Source organism: Styela clava, chromosome 12, assembly GCF_964204865.1.
Source record: "Styela clava chromosome 12, kaStyClav1.hap1.2, whole genome shotgun sequence".
Lineage (NCBI taxonomy): Eukaryota > Metazoa > Chordata > Ascidiacea > Stolidobranchia > Styelidae > Styela > Styela clava.
The window spans coordinates 20,438,621-20,454,060 of record NC_135261.1 but is presented as its reverse complement, the minus strand read 5'-3'; the positions used below and the strand labels follow the sequence as shown (position 1 = coordinate 20,454,060).

General features: G+C 32.8%; 1 protein-coding gene across 1 annotated transcript; it reads right to left on the bottom strand.

Annotated features, from left to right (window-relative positions):
• Positions 1 to 429: 429 nt before the first annotated feature.
• LOC120329585 (striatin-3-like) lies at positions 430 to 15,343 on the bottom strand. The gene is made up of 19 exons (XM_039396240.2): positions 15,164 to 15,343; positions 14,732 to 14,845; positions 14,183 to 14,286; positions 13,653 to 13,720; positions 12,912 to 12,987; positions 11,677 to 11,838; positions 10,895 to 11,036; positions 10,194 to 10,332; positions 9,668 to 9,772; positions 8,538 to 8,645; positions 7,466 to 7,587; positions 7,172 to 7,230; positions 6,525 to 6,689; positions 6,115 to 6,236; positions 4,748 to 4,912; positions 4,063 to 4,200; positions 2,910 to 3,002; positions 2,664 to 2,750; positions 430 to 2,282 (listed from the first exon to the last, which is right to left on the bottom strand). The coding sequence occupies exons 1-19, from the start codon at positions 15,242 to 15,244 to the stop codon at positions 2,113 to 2,115; spliced, it is 2,220 nt and encodes a 739-aa protein (XP_039252174.2). The 5' UTR covers positions 15,245 to 15,343; the 3' UTR covers positions 430 to 2,112.
• Between the last annotated feature and the right edge of the window lie 97 nt (positions 15,344 to 15,440).

The window sequence follows — 15,440 nt, the reverse complement described above, 5'->3', positions numbered from 1 at the left end:
CAAGTTTGGATGGTCCCAGTTCCGGTCAATCCAATTTCTGTCGATAACTGATACAAGCTGTAACGACATACATTAACAAAGTGCCTTCGGTACCGTACATGTCCACGAACGACGTCGGTTGCCATTGCGCAGCTACCAGTACGTCACTGCACCTAAACTTTACACAAGGCATGTGCACAAAATAAAGGACTGACATGAGGAATAGACTGATATTGTCATTATTTTACTATGAGATGATGATACCGACGAATCGCTCTAAAGACAATCCCCAAATATATCTAGAAAAAAGGGTAGACATACCATAATTACAAAATGCTGCTAAAATGCAAGGGTTGTGGTGATGAAAATGTGGCAGATAACTGCTGCACACCACATGGTTCACATGATACAGCTTCCTCCACCATTCATGTACACATATATTATCTTCAATATATATATATATAAATTTATTTATCCTAACTCAAGATAATTACTTGCCATCTTCACACTACTTTTGGCCGTTGATTTTATGTGTAGACTTTCGTGCTATGTATTCCAATCTCAGCCGCTTTTTAACCAACATAACAGTGAATAATAAATGGATTTTAACATAAATTTATAATCATCAGTGGTCAATACTTAATCTTCATTAAGATCAAACACTTTTAATGTCAAATATATCAATATAGCATCCTATGAGAGCATAATTGTGTTACGCCAAGGTTTCCAAAGCTTGAAATCACTGCATATTGCTGCAACATGAAAGGGAGCATGAGAAAAAAAGATTTTGCACCTGGGTTAGATGGAATATAGTATCGTGAATATCCATGGAAGGCATATTCTGAACTTTTTATTCGAAATTTACATCGCTTAACATTCAGATATTTCTCCTAGTTAATTTAGGTTTTTTAAGCTATAATTTTGACCTTTGGTGTATTGTATTTTTTGCACATGCTGTAAGGGGCAAAAACAATATCTTTCACAAAATTTTATTTGTACTGTCTGTCATCACAAAATGTAAATGATCAAAACACTTGATATGTGACAAAATAAAAAAGAGCAATACCAATAACGACAATTAAAGAATTTTTGAAACACTCAAAACAAAAAGTTATTCATTTTGAGCTAAAATCAAATATCCCAAAGAAGTTTAGCCAGCCCGTTAAATGACAAAATGTTCAGCAAGAGTCTAAATTTAGGTATTTCACATCAAATTTCAATTTAAACATGAAAAATCAACATCAGTGAATGACTGTATTAATCAACATTAACTAGATATTTTCAATAAAAAGTTACTGAAGTTGAATTAAAATAAACACAATTCCTCAGCTTTTCAAAATGCGTCTTTTTAAATTAACACAGTCATAGCCCACGGGGATATATTCGAAATATTACAGACGAAAAGTGGTCAAATTTAAGAGTGCAAGCAACCATCAACAATTAGTTCAGGTCATATTTGGCTGATTTGATTACATATGACCGAAGAAAAAACATTAATTCCGGTTAACACAGCTTTTACTCGATTATAATGGGTACTTTTCCCGAACTGTTCAATTATGAAAAATAGAAAGAACATTATTTGTACACAAACATTACAAAACAAATGTACTTCACAACGTCTCTTACCATACAATGTTTAACATCAAATTTTTTGTGAGTAAAAACAATGAAACAAAATATCATATCAAAAAAGTGAAAAAAATCACCTTCATGCTAAGTGGCATAAAAGTATGTAAATGCATTTTAATCATTCATCTTGAGGGCTGCCATCTTGTATTTTCAAATTTACAAAATAAATTTTGATTTGTTCAAAGCAAAAATAATAGATTGTCACCAAAAAGATAATGAAACTAATTAGGACCAACCTTAAAATAAATGATTATATTTCTTTCAATAAAGCACAATATTTATTAGAATACTTGAGTTGTAAAACTTTAACTTCCAGTCAATTTCACTGCCTACAATGTATTTTCTCAAACACGAAAGATGGGTTAAGCATGTGACACCGTCACATTTGATGATTCCACTTACAGGAATCAACTGGATATTTGAAAAGATATTTAATCAATCATGGTGAAACTACTTTGTCGTAGTACTGTGCCTATCCAGGTTTGATCTTCAGAAAAACACCTCTCATATAAAGACTTTAGCCAAAGCATCTGCACCAGCACTGCCTATGTATGAAGCAGATGGATGGAATGCAACAGAGTAAATTGATTCGTCAAATTTTTTTCTGTGAGATGTCAGCTCTTGAATACAAGTCTTGCTGTCAAGATTCCATAGACGTATAGAACAATCATGACCTGAAAAACATTAATATCAAAACTAGTCCATGATTTGTTATACTAGGGATGCCTGGGAAACTAACACAAAAATAAAATTCAACTTTTGTTAGAAGAAAAAAAAGTCTCACATGTTTGCAACTACTAAGTTTAAATTAATAATCCAAACCGAATGTGTGATGAAATAACTGGGCATTATTGCGCAACAAAGGGGTTCAGTGATGGTTAAAGTTGTCAGACCTGACTCAATATATGAAAAAAACCATACAACAGACTGGCGATATTCATCAAGAGTTTGCTGACAATTTTTGTTTCCCATCAGAAAAACTGATCGGACAAAACAAGAGTGAGAGCAGCGTTAGCACATCTGCTGCCCTCAAAATAAAACCATAAAACACTCACTTCCAGAGAGCAAATACAGTCCATTAGGATCCACAGCTAAACTTGTTACTGCATCTAGATGAGCAACCATCGAATGTATTGGTTTACCTTAAAATAGTCAAGTCAAATAGCATTAAATATTAATAATTTTTTTCAATGAAAATAAAAAAACGTTTTTTTATAAAAAAAAGAACATTTCAATCTAGTATATTGTCTAATTACTATATCATTTGATGAAAAAACTCCATAGACTGACATGATGTATACCTGAATTATTGTCATAAAATCGTATGTGTCTGTCATTGTGTGCTGAGATAGAAATTGGCATTGTTGGATGACTTGCGACACAATTGACATAAGCTGTAAATATTAAAACAAGTTTTGTATAGCTGCACGTTACATCACAATTTCTAGATGATATGGAGAAAATTCAAAACTGAAATTATAACTAATATAGACACATATCCTTTTAGTATAAAAAGAAATTAAAATCAAAACTTAAAATACTTTTGTTGACAGTACCCGAAACCAAAAATGTGAAGAATCAATTGATCAGATATATTTAGTATTTTTTAACTCAAAGTTCGGAAATCTGAACATGAACAAACCTCAGTGGTATTTTGAACATGGGGCAACATTTATCAAGTTAATATAAAAATTGTGTACTCTTTTCACTCTACTGCGGAAGAGGATTCATGTTCAATCAACCCGTTTTATTAAATTTCCTTAAGAATTTGATAAACACACCACGAAAAATTTTCTCAAAGTATTCTGAAATTTTGAATCAAAGCTTTTTGTGGAAATATATGGGGATATTAACTTATTTCATCACACTGAACATGGTTCATAATACCCACTCAAAATATTCCCTCCTTAAGTGAGATGACGGAATTGATAAATATTTTCTTTTACTAGTTACAATGAGAGAATGACAATTGTATATACCAGGGCTACTGAACTATTTTTACCAAATTTCCGCATACAAAACTACAAAATTATCTGGGTTCGGTCTTTCCAGAAATTGTATTTTGGCATCCTTAAACGCACGCTTCCTCGACCGGCTATGATTTCTTAGCTAATCAAGATTGTTTATTATTGTGTTATAGTTCTTTTCATAAATATTCAAATCTATAAAAGTCATTTTATAAAAGGAAACTTCAAAAGTGGGGCTAATGATTCATAATGAAGAATCAGGTGCGGTCTGAATCAAATACTCGAAAGGAGCGGATTCGGACCGCGGTCTGCCAGTTGAGTAACCCTGGGATATACTACCGGTAGTTAGAATTGTTAAACTGGAATGGATTAAAAGTTGGCAAATTTTTGAATACGAGACGTAGAGTAGTCCCATTTTGCGTCTACATAAGAAAATGAACCTATATGAACAAAGCGATTAATTTATTTAATACCAATTTCAACTTACAATCATCCGACTCTGCCAGAGTAGTTGGTACTTGTCCTGTTTCCAAATCATAAATAAGTATTTTTCCATCAGAATGTGACACGACCGCTTGACTTGGATCACAACAAATAAATTGAGCAGATGTAGGTGTAGAACCACCTGTGAAAATCATAAATATAAATGTGAAGTATAAATTGATATTTAAAAAATATTATTATTAGCATAAGTTTATTTCGACTCCATAATCACTCAGCATAACAGAAGATAAAATAATTGATAAAAACAAATAAATAAAAACTAATTAAAGAATCAGTAGAGCAAACAAGAATTTGGGTAACGTGTGAAGCGAAGAGAATTTAAATTAGAAGATTCTGCCAAGAAGGAGTGGTAAGCATCTACTCACCTAACAGTTTTACATTAATTAATTTACACACTCACACATATACGATGATAAAGATATAATAGAATGAGAAAACACGAGAAACTTAAGATTAATTGACTTAGTAAACAAAAAGAAAACTAGAAAAAGAACATATAAACAGAGAACATTGTAACGGTTGGCAAATTGAATTTGCAAATTTGCCAGTATGTGCTGCACATTTCAGTTGTATATTTCTGTTTATGCATAACAAGACACTGTTTAACACTTTACTAAACTACAAGGCCCTATTACTAACTTAACCAAAACAAATGAGAAATACCATACCAGGAGCAGCAAAAGTTCTGATCAATGGGTCAGTGGATTGAGGATTCCACAACCTTACTGTTGTATCAGCAGAAGATGACAATAAATGGCACCTTGTACCACAGTATGACAAACTCCAAACAGCGTCTGTATGTCCAACTAACACTTTTCCCGTCACAGAAGAGACTGCAAAATTTAAATATAAAAGTTAGAATAAATCAATTCACACATACACAGATGATTTACACTATCAATTCAATTTGAAAAGTGCACAATTCCATGCAAATGGACAATTTTCAAGTCTAATCCAAATATAGTTTATCTAGCTGTATGTGATTATAATATTTACGTACAAACTACAAATTGTTGTGTCATCTAGGTCAGGGCTTCCCAAACTAGGGGCCGCGGCCCTCGAAGGGGCCGCGAAACGAATTTTAGGGGCCGCAAAGAGAACATCAAATTTACACAAAGTACTCTATCTGTTGTACTTTTAAAATTCAGGTTCAGTCTCATTTTCGGATTTTGCATTCATTTTCTCATTATTGCAAATGATGTGTTTATGAATCAAATTCATTTTACCATTCTATGTTGTTCACTTTCTGTTACTTAGGGTCTATTGTTGCGTAACAGAAGAGCTGCAATTTCGTAGGCTGCACTTTATTCATTTGCTGAACCGAGATTATCGAACATGGGTGATTTTTTAGCATTTTAAGAAAAAACCAGGCAGGGATAAGAAATCAAAGTTAACCTTTGCCTCTATTCATTAGGCCTACATGTTTATAAAACTTAAAAGACATAGGGTACACAATAACGACGACAAATTTTTTTTTTTATGAGGCAGCATATTTTTTGTGTAGGTGCGCCGCGAGTTTCCCTGATAATTTAGCGTCGCACAAATCGCTGCCTTATGCTAAATTTGATCAATAAGATAATATCGGTTGATGATATCGGTTGCCAGACATCGTAATTCATCATTTAGGCCTGAATAAACAAACATTGAGCCATGGCTGAACTTGTTATGCAGCAAAAAGTATTTGCACCCATTAACCTGAGTAAATATGTGCTTGTTTTTGTTATTGAGTAGGCCTACTAAAAGTTGAGAATTAGCTGTGTCAATAAAATATTAAAAATGCATATTTCGAGGGGCCGCGATCTCAAAAGTTTGGGAAGCCCTGATCTAGGTAATATACAGGTATGAAAATATTCAATATTACCGAAGTTAAATCACTTTGACAAAACCAAAAGCAACGATACGCTAATTCATAATTATGTTTTATAACTTCTCGAACGATAACTTTATATAACGTACAGATTTCCTGTTTACACCATGCTTAGCGATGCAATTTGCAATTTTTTTTTTTTCGATTATGAACATGTAAATATCAAACCATAGGAATCATAAGCATCGATGTGTCGGCTTGGAATGGTCCATGTTCTAATACTTGAGTCAACACCTCCACTGTAACACATAGCACCTTCATTGTCTATGGCTAGAGAGAGTACTGCACCACTGAAAGTAAAATGGACAGTTTACAATGGACAATGGATATCTTGTCAATTTGTTTACAGTTTCGTAGAAAAGAAAATCCCACAAAGCAGAACTCTTTAAAAATTTGACACAGACAAAACATTATTTGTTATGCAAAGATATAATAAATATAACACTATCATTTCAAATTATGTATAGTTTCTGATGACAAGCATTGCATATTGAAATTTTAGTTCAATATCTTGTCCAGAAATCATAAAAATTCAGATACAAACAGCCATGACAAAATAAAGAGAAGTTGGAACTTACATATGCCCCCTGAAACTATATATAGGTTCCACATCAAGAGCTTGAGATTTTTTACTTGGCAAGGTTTTACTTAAATTCCATAATTTCAAAGTGTTGTCTTCTGAAGCAGTTATGACTGCAGAGTCAACTGGTAAGAAAGCTATGTCGCGAACTCCATCAAAGTGACTGTAGATAAAAATATTTAATTTGTAATTCTGAGAACTTCATATTTGCATCAGAATCTAATCAAATCCTGACACTAACTATTGAGCCTATCTATATTAATTGAATTTTTCATGGCCAGACTTAGTCAAATATTGTGATTACAATGATGAATATCGAAGCCATGCACATACATAGCAATAAATATATTCAAGGTCTAATAACTTGTTACCACAACACGGTCTTCGAGTGTTTTTTTTTTCGCATAGCCAATCCCAATTTATATTTAAGAGACTCAAACACAGCAGGACACACAACTAATACCTCTTTTTAATGACCTGAAGTGCGATTCATGCCAGTTACGTTCTTTAGAGCGTACAAACTGATTGCTGAGAATAGGCTGACTTATTAGTTAACAGGCAAAACATAAGATTTTGTTAGTTCTAGAAATACTTGGTTCCACTCAATGGAACTACAACGGCTGACGAATGAAGAAACGAATTGACCTTCTCAATGTGAACTTAGGTGTCCATGTTTTTCTGAAAGAATCTTTAGTTGAAGATATCTAAGTAGAAAGGAGTAAAATCAAAATATAGAAAATTTTCCACTCATATTATGCTTTAACAATATTAGAAGTTGGTCAGTCAGTAATATGTTGGGTAATCTGAATTGCATGAAAATTCATTCAGAAGACTTAGTTTCTAAACCTTTGGCCACTTAGCTGCAAGATTCCTAAGTTTTGCTGAGAGACATATTTTAGTCACTATCACCCAATTTAACAAATTAGGGACAAATCTCACATCATATGTTAAAGGATCAGCTTCGTTCGCAACTGTTAATCCAGCAAGTTCACCAAGTCTCAAAGCATCAGATTCTTCACCCAGCACATTACGTGATCCACCTACTGAAAATGGTAATGATTCTGAAGAGAATACATGAATATTTTTATTATAAGTATTGAAAATGTTGTGTGCATTTTTTTCTATATTTAATGAGTGAAATTACGTTCGTCTCTTGTTCATAATCAGCTCGTGCCACAGATGATCCTAAACGGTCAGATAAAACAAATTGGAAATGTATATGTATCCACATACAAAACGCCAGAGGTACTGTAATACAAATGTCAGGAAAACCTCAATTCTCTATGCGAAATGCAGTATTGAGTCAATAAAACACTAAACATTTTGCATGTTACAAAAACATCTGTTTCCTGCATTTCGAGATTCTAAAAATGAGAATTTCGTTTTCAGTTGGACTTGGATTGCAGTCTCAAAAATCTTTTACATCATTTATAATACTAATTACTAGTGAAGTATACCAATATAGGACCAAGTGGCAACCAATGGCTAATAGTAGAGTCCTCAACAACAATCACCAAAATGTGAAATTTCTTTCCTTAATTTTACATATCAGGTGAATCTGAGTCAACCATATACTTTTGAGGGAGATTCGTTTCTAGTGAGGAACCCATCTAATTTTCCTGTATGTCACGTATAGTTTATAAATACTGGGATGTTTGTGACAACGAAAAGCTCAATGACATTACGTAAGGTAAGTCATATGGTCAAACGGCTTGTTCTGACATATACAGGCTTGAAATAAAGGCATTCAAATCCACATTCACATTCATGTTCTAAGGACCAAAGTGTGATTGTTTGGGAACTCATCCAGGAGTGAAATATTCTATTCAGTTAGAAGAACTATATTGAGTTTCAGTATTTTGATCATACAGAAAATATCACCAATACACATGATTTCAAAAATTTGAAAAAAAGTTGCCTATGAATAATATTATTTCTCAATAAAAGCACAATTTTCAAATTTACATTAGAATTGATATGAAATACAAAGAGAAAAAAATATTTTCGATACCTTCCTCATTTTTCATATCAATATCAGAGGATAGACGAGATGGGGGTAATCCATCTGATGATCCTTGCAGTGTTTCCAACATACTTTGAAGATCTTTCTTGACTGGCCCTGATAAAATGAAACAAGTTGTGACCATTTTGTGATACAAAAGCGAAAACAATTATCAATTCGGGCTCAGTTGGACAGTCAGTTTGAAGGTTGGGCTTCAAAGCTATTCTTGTGCAATCAATATTTAATCCAACTGGAAATTTTTTATTTACATTCGTGGATCATGGATACGAGTACATAGTAGTACTTGTACATAGTAGAGATGTACCGATGTATATTGACATGACCGTCTAGCCCTAGACTGTCTCAAAATATATGATAGCAATTGTAAAATATTATAAAATAGTAAAGTAAAAAAACATCCTCGATGGTTATTTATAGATAGTAGGCTTTCTTATTGTCGGTGCTGATTGATATTCTTTCATGTTGGCTTTGACTTATTGCGTCGACGATTACGATTAGCCACGTAATAAAATATTAGTAAAATGCTTTTAATTTGAACGTAGGACGGCAGAGCTAGAATGTGTAGGTGATATTCAATATTCTTTTGAACTTGAATAACGATATTCGAATGTTGCGATATTCACATTAAATTCAAGTTAAACATCCCGGCTTATGAGTTTTCTAATTGAACACCGAGATTACTAGCGTTACTGTACAATGTATCTTAATCAGTTAAAACATATGGATACCAAACATCAATTTCATATTTTGTGATATATCTTTTTTCGATCTGAAATAATGTGTACTATTAACAACGCTCATAGACTATTGTTTTAACCCGTCTGCCCTACACAGCACACCTAATTAGGTAATAATTACATAGTATCGGTATCGGAATATTGGTAATATCGACATTTTTGTAGTATCGGCGTATCGGTATCGGCGACAAAAGTGGTATCGGTACAACTCTAATACATAGCACTTAGCAGGACTAATTAAACTATTTTTACATATACATAAAAGCCAAATCACTGATTACTTACTCTGAGATACAATGTATGATCTTGGTAGAATCACCTTCTTGAGTATACGATTTTGAAATAAATGCTAAAAATATATTCATTTTTTTTACGACTTACGATTGAGCCCCTTTTTCTTAGACTGTTTTTTCTCCTCTTTAAATTTTTCTTTTTTGGCATTAAGCTTGTTTCTATCAACTTGCCATACCAACAGCCCAGAGTCCACTGTAAAAAAAATTGTTTGATGTAAAACAGTAGGCGCTCCAGAAGAGTGTACAAATATGGGAAATAAGGGACAGAAAGCCATGGACAGGGGGTATATTCACTTGGCTAACACAGACAGTCCTTGAACTCGTAGTAAAACTAAAATAAGGAATAAAATTATGGCCTAACCATAACCTGGTACATACACAACGAGAGTACCGAAAAGTATACACTACACAGGAAGTGTTTTAATAATAACCAATAAATTCTGATTGACCAAGTATTGTTCGAAAATGAAAAAATCACTTTAACATTTCCAGTTAGTCGGCATTGATTGGTTCACACTCATTCTATGCGAAATATTTAAAAATCTTAAGTAAATTTTCTGTGATTTACAATTAGCATGGTATGTACCTAGTTCACATCTAATTAAATAACATACCAGCATCATTTCCTTCGGTGGCAGATAAAAAATCAAACTCAGCAAGTGCAGAATCAGTTTCAGTTATATCACATTCTAGGTCTTCTGGAAATCGGTCTTCATCATCATCGTCATTATCATCATCATCATCATCGACAAGCTAACAATAATATTATAACTCAGCTTCGGAAATTGAATAATAAGTAGGCATGAAAGACACAAAGTATATTCTATCCCAGACACGGGCAAAGTACGGCCCGTTGAGTAATTCAATCCGGCCCACCCGATGCTGCCACAGCCAAACTGAAATCAAATCTTGATGTTTTAGCTAAAAATAGCTCTTGGAATTTGTTGAGATTTTTAGTTAAAAATAGTTATGGCATGAGACGCATTTTTTCCACCTTTGCTTTGTAATACTGTAAATATTGTTCATAAAATGTTACTTTTTTCTATGTCCCACTTTGTCCGCCAGTCCAAGTGGGCAAAATTTTTAGCCCCTGATTCAAAAACCGTGCCCACCCCTGTTTTATCCTTTTGCATGAAAACACTCCTATTAACAAGGAAATTGGTCGTCTTTGACGTGAATTACAATTTCTTTAAAAGTATGCGTACTTGAAACACATATTGACATGCATAATAAATAACGTGTCCAATTTGCAGATATAGGATTGCTTTCAAAATTTACTGGTCTATAAACTTGTAAAGAAATAATAAACAGATACATTTTTGATTCTGGATAATTTTTGTCGGTCTCCTGCTCCAGAGTCTATTTGATCAGAATCATTATCATCGTCATCGCCCATCTCATCATGTAGCGATCCAGTCAAAAAATCGAAGTTGGTCATTATGTCTGCTTCAGAAGGGCTGTGTAAATCCAGAAAGAGAGAGAATATTGAAATATTCTTAACAAAAAATGGTTCATGTATAGTCAAGATCAAGAATGACTCTGCTAATTGAATCGATTCAAGATTTAATTTATTCCAGAAATTTCAAATCTTGATTATCGAAATAATTCAGAATACGTTCATTTGAAGAATTATTATTTCGAGCAATCAAAGTCGCACAATATGAGAAAAAAAAATAGCTCCATAATGTTCCATTTATTTCATTATAGGTTCATTTCCGTGGCTCACACGTGTGTGTGGTACTCAATATCCATATTCTGTGACCATGGTATTCGTTCGTATAAATTTTTCGATTTCGATTCGTAGAATCATGAAAGCATGGTTTACACTTTACAGAATGATCAATTTTGCATTGTTAAAAATGACTAGAGGTTTCATTCAATTCAAATATCTTCGAGAAAATTGCACGGTCCGAAATATATTCTTTCTAATAACAACTACACATGTAGTTATTAGCATCTAAGTGCACCTCGGCTATCACTATCAGTGATCATGCAACTTCACTCGAGAAAATTTTTAGTTTAAATAAACAAAATAGAAAACAAAACCAGTGTTTGAACAGTGCTTAATAGAATAACACATATAGAAAAAAAACATACTTGACAGAAACATTGTTATCTTTCTCTGAGATTCCATTTACAATTTTGCTTTTGTTTTGAGCACCGGGTGAAGCAACCTCATAACTTTTACCAAGTAATGCTCGTACTCTTTGTGATCTCACGTCTAATATTGTATCACTATAACCAACTTCTTGAAGATACCTAAATGCAGTAAAAAATATTATTAATAGTAAGCCTACTTCTTTCACTTGCACTCTATATAAAATAACATTGAAATAACAGCGATCAGGTACACAATGCATTACTTTATTGACATTTTAAGGGAAATATGGGAGTACATTGTACATTCACATCATATGAACAGGCATTGAGTGGACACTTGAACAATTTAGCCCTTGGTCTGAGTGAAAGAAAGTAGGTCAATGTAAAGAACCTGAAGGATCATTGAAGTTCAAAGATACATGTGAGGACTGACAGAAATTGTGTGGAAGTCATCATAATATGATATAATTTTAAGATTATCTCTAGAGCTGGTATTATGGAATAACAGCTGTCATATGACCATTCCATGAATCTTTTGATTAAGTTGAATTTAAAATCGCTTGCTTAATTGAAGTTAACCTCACATTGCATAAATCTGAAGATATTTTTTTTTGAAACTGTTTGTGTCTAAGAATGAGAAAAGACTTGCAGTTCAATACAGTTTTAGCCTAGTACCCTCTGTTAGTATCTGGTTGCCCTGTTTCTGTTGTAATAAAATCATAGCCTATCCATTTTTCACCTACTAGACCAGTGTTTCTCAACCTTTGCGAGCCTGTCTGCGTGGAATATAATAATTTTCACATACCGGTAAGTGAAAACTGGGTAATGAAATGACCACATGGTGAAAAATTTTTTCAATGCACCTTCGTCAAACCCCTGGGACAGCTCCACCGAACCCAGGTTAATAAGCACTGTACTACTAGAACGATACCATTTCCTATAAATGTTTTAGCAGTTAATTAACGGTGTCGTTACCATGCTATTTTTTGCTTTTAATTTTTTCCAATCAGCAGTACTTGAGTGGGTTCATTATTTTACCCCCTTTATGCTATTTATATAAATATAGCTTGTATTCAATGAAAAGCATACGCACATGCCTGTTGAAATCTATTACCAAAAGAGTACTTCCTGTCATATATAATGAGTGTTGATCTTCTATTGTTTTCATATCAATACCAATTGGGTAAGCAAGACATTTCAATGAAACAAATATATTGATATAACAAACTTACTGTCTTAAAAGTTGTCTTCCTTGTCTCCATGACATCTGCGTATTACCTTGTGAGATTTCTTCACCAAGCTTAAATTCTGAAATACAAATGGTTAAAATCAGTGATGTCTGGTGGAAGTTGAAAGAAAAATTAAAATAGTATTCCACTCAATCACACAAATCATGACAAAAGATCTGAAGAACACAATATAAAATGGCATAATTATAATAATTCCTAACAATGGTAGTACAAAACTCAAAAAAAAAAAGATCAAAAATAAAAAGAACCAAAAAGGTTGATATCTATGATGTTAGCAATTTCTCTTTGATAGAGATCACAGATTCACAAGAATACCAAAATCGTTATTATTTGTGTGAGAGGCCATACTATGACAAATGAATGGAATGTATTAAATTCATATTTGATGTTCATATCCACATATGTACAACAACATCCAACAAATACAAATTTGCAGTCAGGCTATTATTGAAAGACCAATAGGGGTAACTGGAACTTTTGACACACACTTTATCCGTAGATAGATAATTATATTCATCAAAAATATTGTTTGCCCATGTGATTTACAGGAAGAGGCAAAATGACCAATATCAAAATGAACGGAATGGACTGAATATTGCAATATTGTTACAGATTTACTGACCCGGAATGAAACTAATATTAAAGATTGATACGAGGACACTGATATCAGGCCGTTATATAGGCTATAAATATGGTTGGTTTGTGAGAAATTATTGAATTTACCTGTTGATTCATTCAAGCTATCGTCCTCTGGTCCATCACTACCAAACTTGTGTTTATGTAACTTTGCTCTAAATGTATCAGAACATGTTACAAATTGTTTGAAAAAACATATTTTTAAAGAAAGAAAGAAAGATGCATGTATTAAATATTAAGGCTCTTACAGTAAATATGTACAGGCTCGTGAGAATAGCTAATAGAAACTTTCTTACAAAGCAAGAACTTATGAAGAAACATTAAGGACAAAGATGCTATGCTACTCCCTACTTCGTCTACTCTTTACTTTTTTAAATGAGGAATTAGATTAGCAAAGTTGCACATAAAAATTGATCAGTGTTCACGAAATCTTACTATTAATTTAAAACGTTACTAATAATTTGTGCACTTTATTAAAGAGGTAAAAATTGATTTAGTCCATTGAAGTGACAAGTATTATAACAGATCAATTGAATTTATGAAAATAAATTATTTAAAAATTAGTTGAAATATGAAAAAATAAAATCATTGAATGCAATAAAAGAATTTTTTTCAACCTTTCTTGTTTCAGTGCAAACTCTAGCATTTTGATACGCCTGACCAGATCACGTTTCAGATTTTCTTGGCCCTTTCTTTCTCCTTGCAAAAATGCAATACGAGCCTAAAAACATAACAATTATCAACATTTTACATTCTATAACATTGTTATCAAAAGGTGATTAGTTAGGACATATCTGGTTGAATCAACAATGTGTATTCAATAAACATATCTGGAGATAAAGCATAGATGAGACTTCCAAATGGGATAAATGACCTTGCCCCAGTTGTGACCACTATTACCAAGCGGGGATGTGGAGCCATAGTTTGGCATGTTTTTTAACTGGAGTCATATTTTCAAAATGATTCGAGTTCAAATTTATAATTTCATAGAGTAAGAGGAGTGAAAAATGCACTGCATTTCACAGCCATGAATACCGCTAGATATCAGTCCAAATTTAATTAATGTCAGTCAGTATCAATACTACAGTCGCTGTATGTCTGGTATAACAATGTCAATAAATCTTGAGATGTTTCTTGAGTACAGCATAACAAGGATTCATTTATACTTGTAGTTCTGCCTTTTCCACTTCCCACTGTGCTCTGTCCATTTCAAACTTGGACCACTCATGCTGAATGAAGTGAAGTATTCCTGGCATTGTATATCCTGATTTTAATTCAACCTAAAATTAAACAAAACAATCTGTGAAAATGGACAGAACTTTATTTATTCAACAAAATATCACTCATCTAGTTCTATCTTTACTTGTTGTTTAGCAAATTGGGAAGGGGATAAATTGAAATGAATGATGTTTTTGTTATTTTTCCAACTGCATGCAGTGTTTACAGAAAAAAATACAGAACTAATATCCACAGTAAACTACAACATTTTAAATGAATATTATCAGTGGTTGCGAAAACCAAATGATTTACTATTCAAATATACTTTGAAATGGGTCTGTTCCATTTTCTATATTAATAAAGTATTGAAATATACTCACGTGTTGATCATCTTGATTTCCGCTCCCATTTTGGCCATTGATGGGAAGATCGGCATCCATATTCATGGAAGAATAAAACATCAAACTTTTCAAGTTATCAAAGGCATATATAATTAATTTTGTGACACTTTCAAATGTATATTTAATACAATATGCTATTAATTTGTTGCTGTACCATGAGAAAATTGAATATCTTATTTCATTACAGACACCATATTCATATTCATTATTTTGCTACACAGCTATAGGCTACTGCTACTCCAGTACTCACTGACTT

What these genes read in the sequence shown, in the direction of transcription:
- LOC120329585 (XM_039396240.2), bottom strand. Translation starts at nt 15,244, where the DNA reads ATGTTTTATTCTTCCATGAATATGGATGCCGATCTTCCCATCAATGGC. An exon ending in GGAAGACAACTTTTAAGACA is followed by an intron (nt 11,839 to 12,911) that starts GTAAGTTTGTTA and finishes TACTGCATTTAG; the next exon opens with GTATCTTCAAGAAGTTGGTT. An exon ending in ATTTTATGACAATAATTCAG is followed by an intron (nt 2,751 to 2,909) that starts GTATACATCATG and finishes GACTATTTTAAG; the next exon opens with GTAAACCAATACATTCGATG.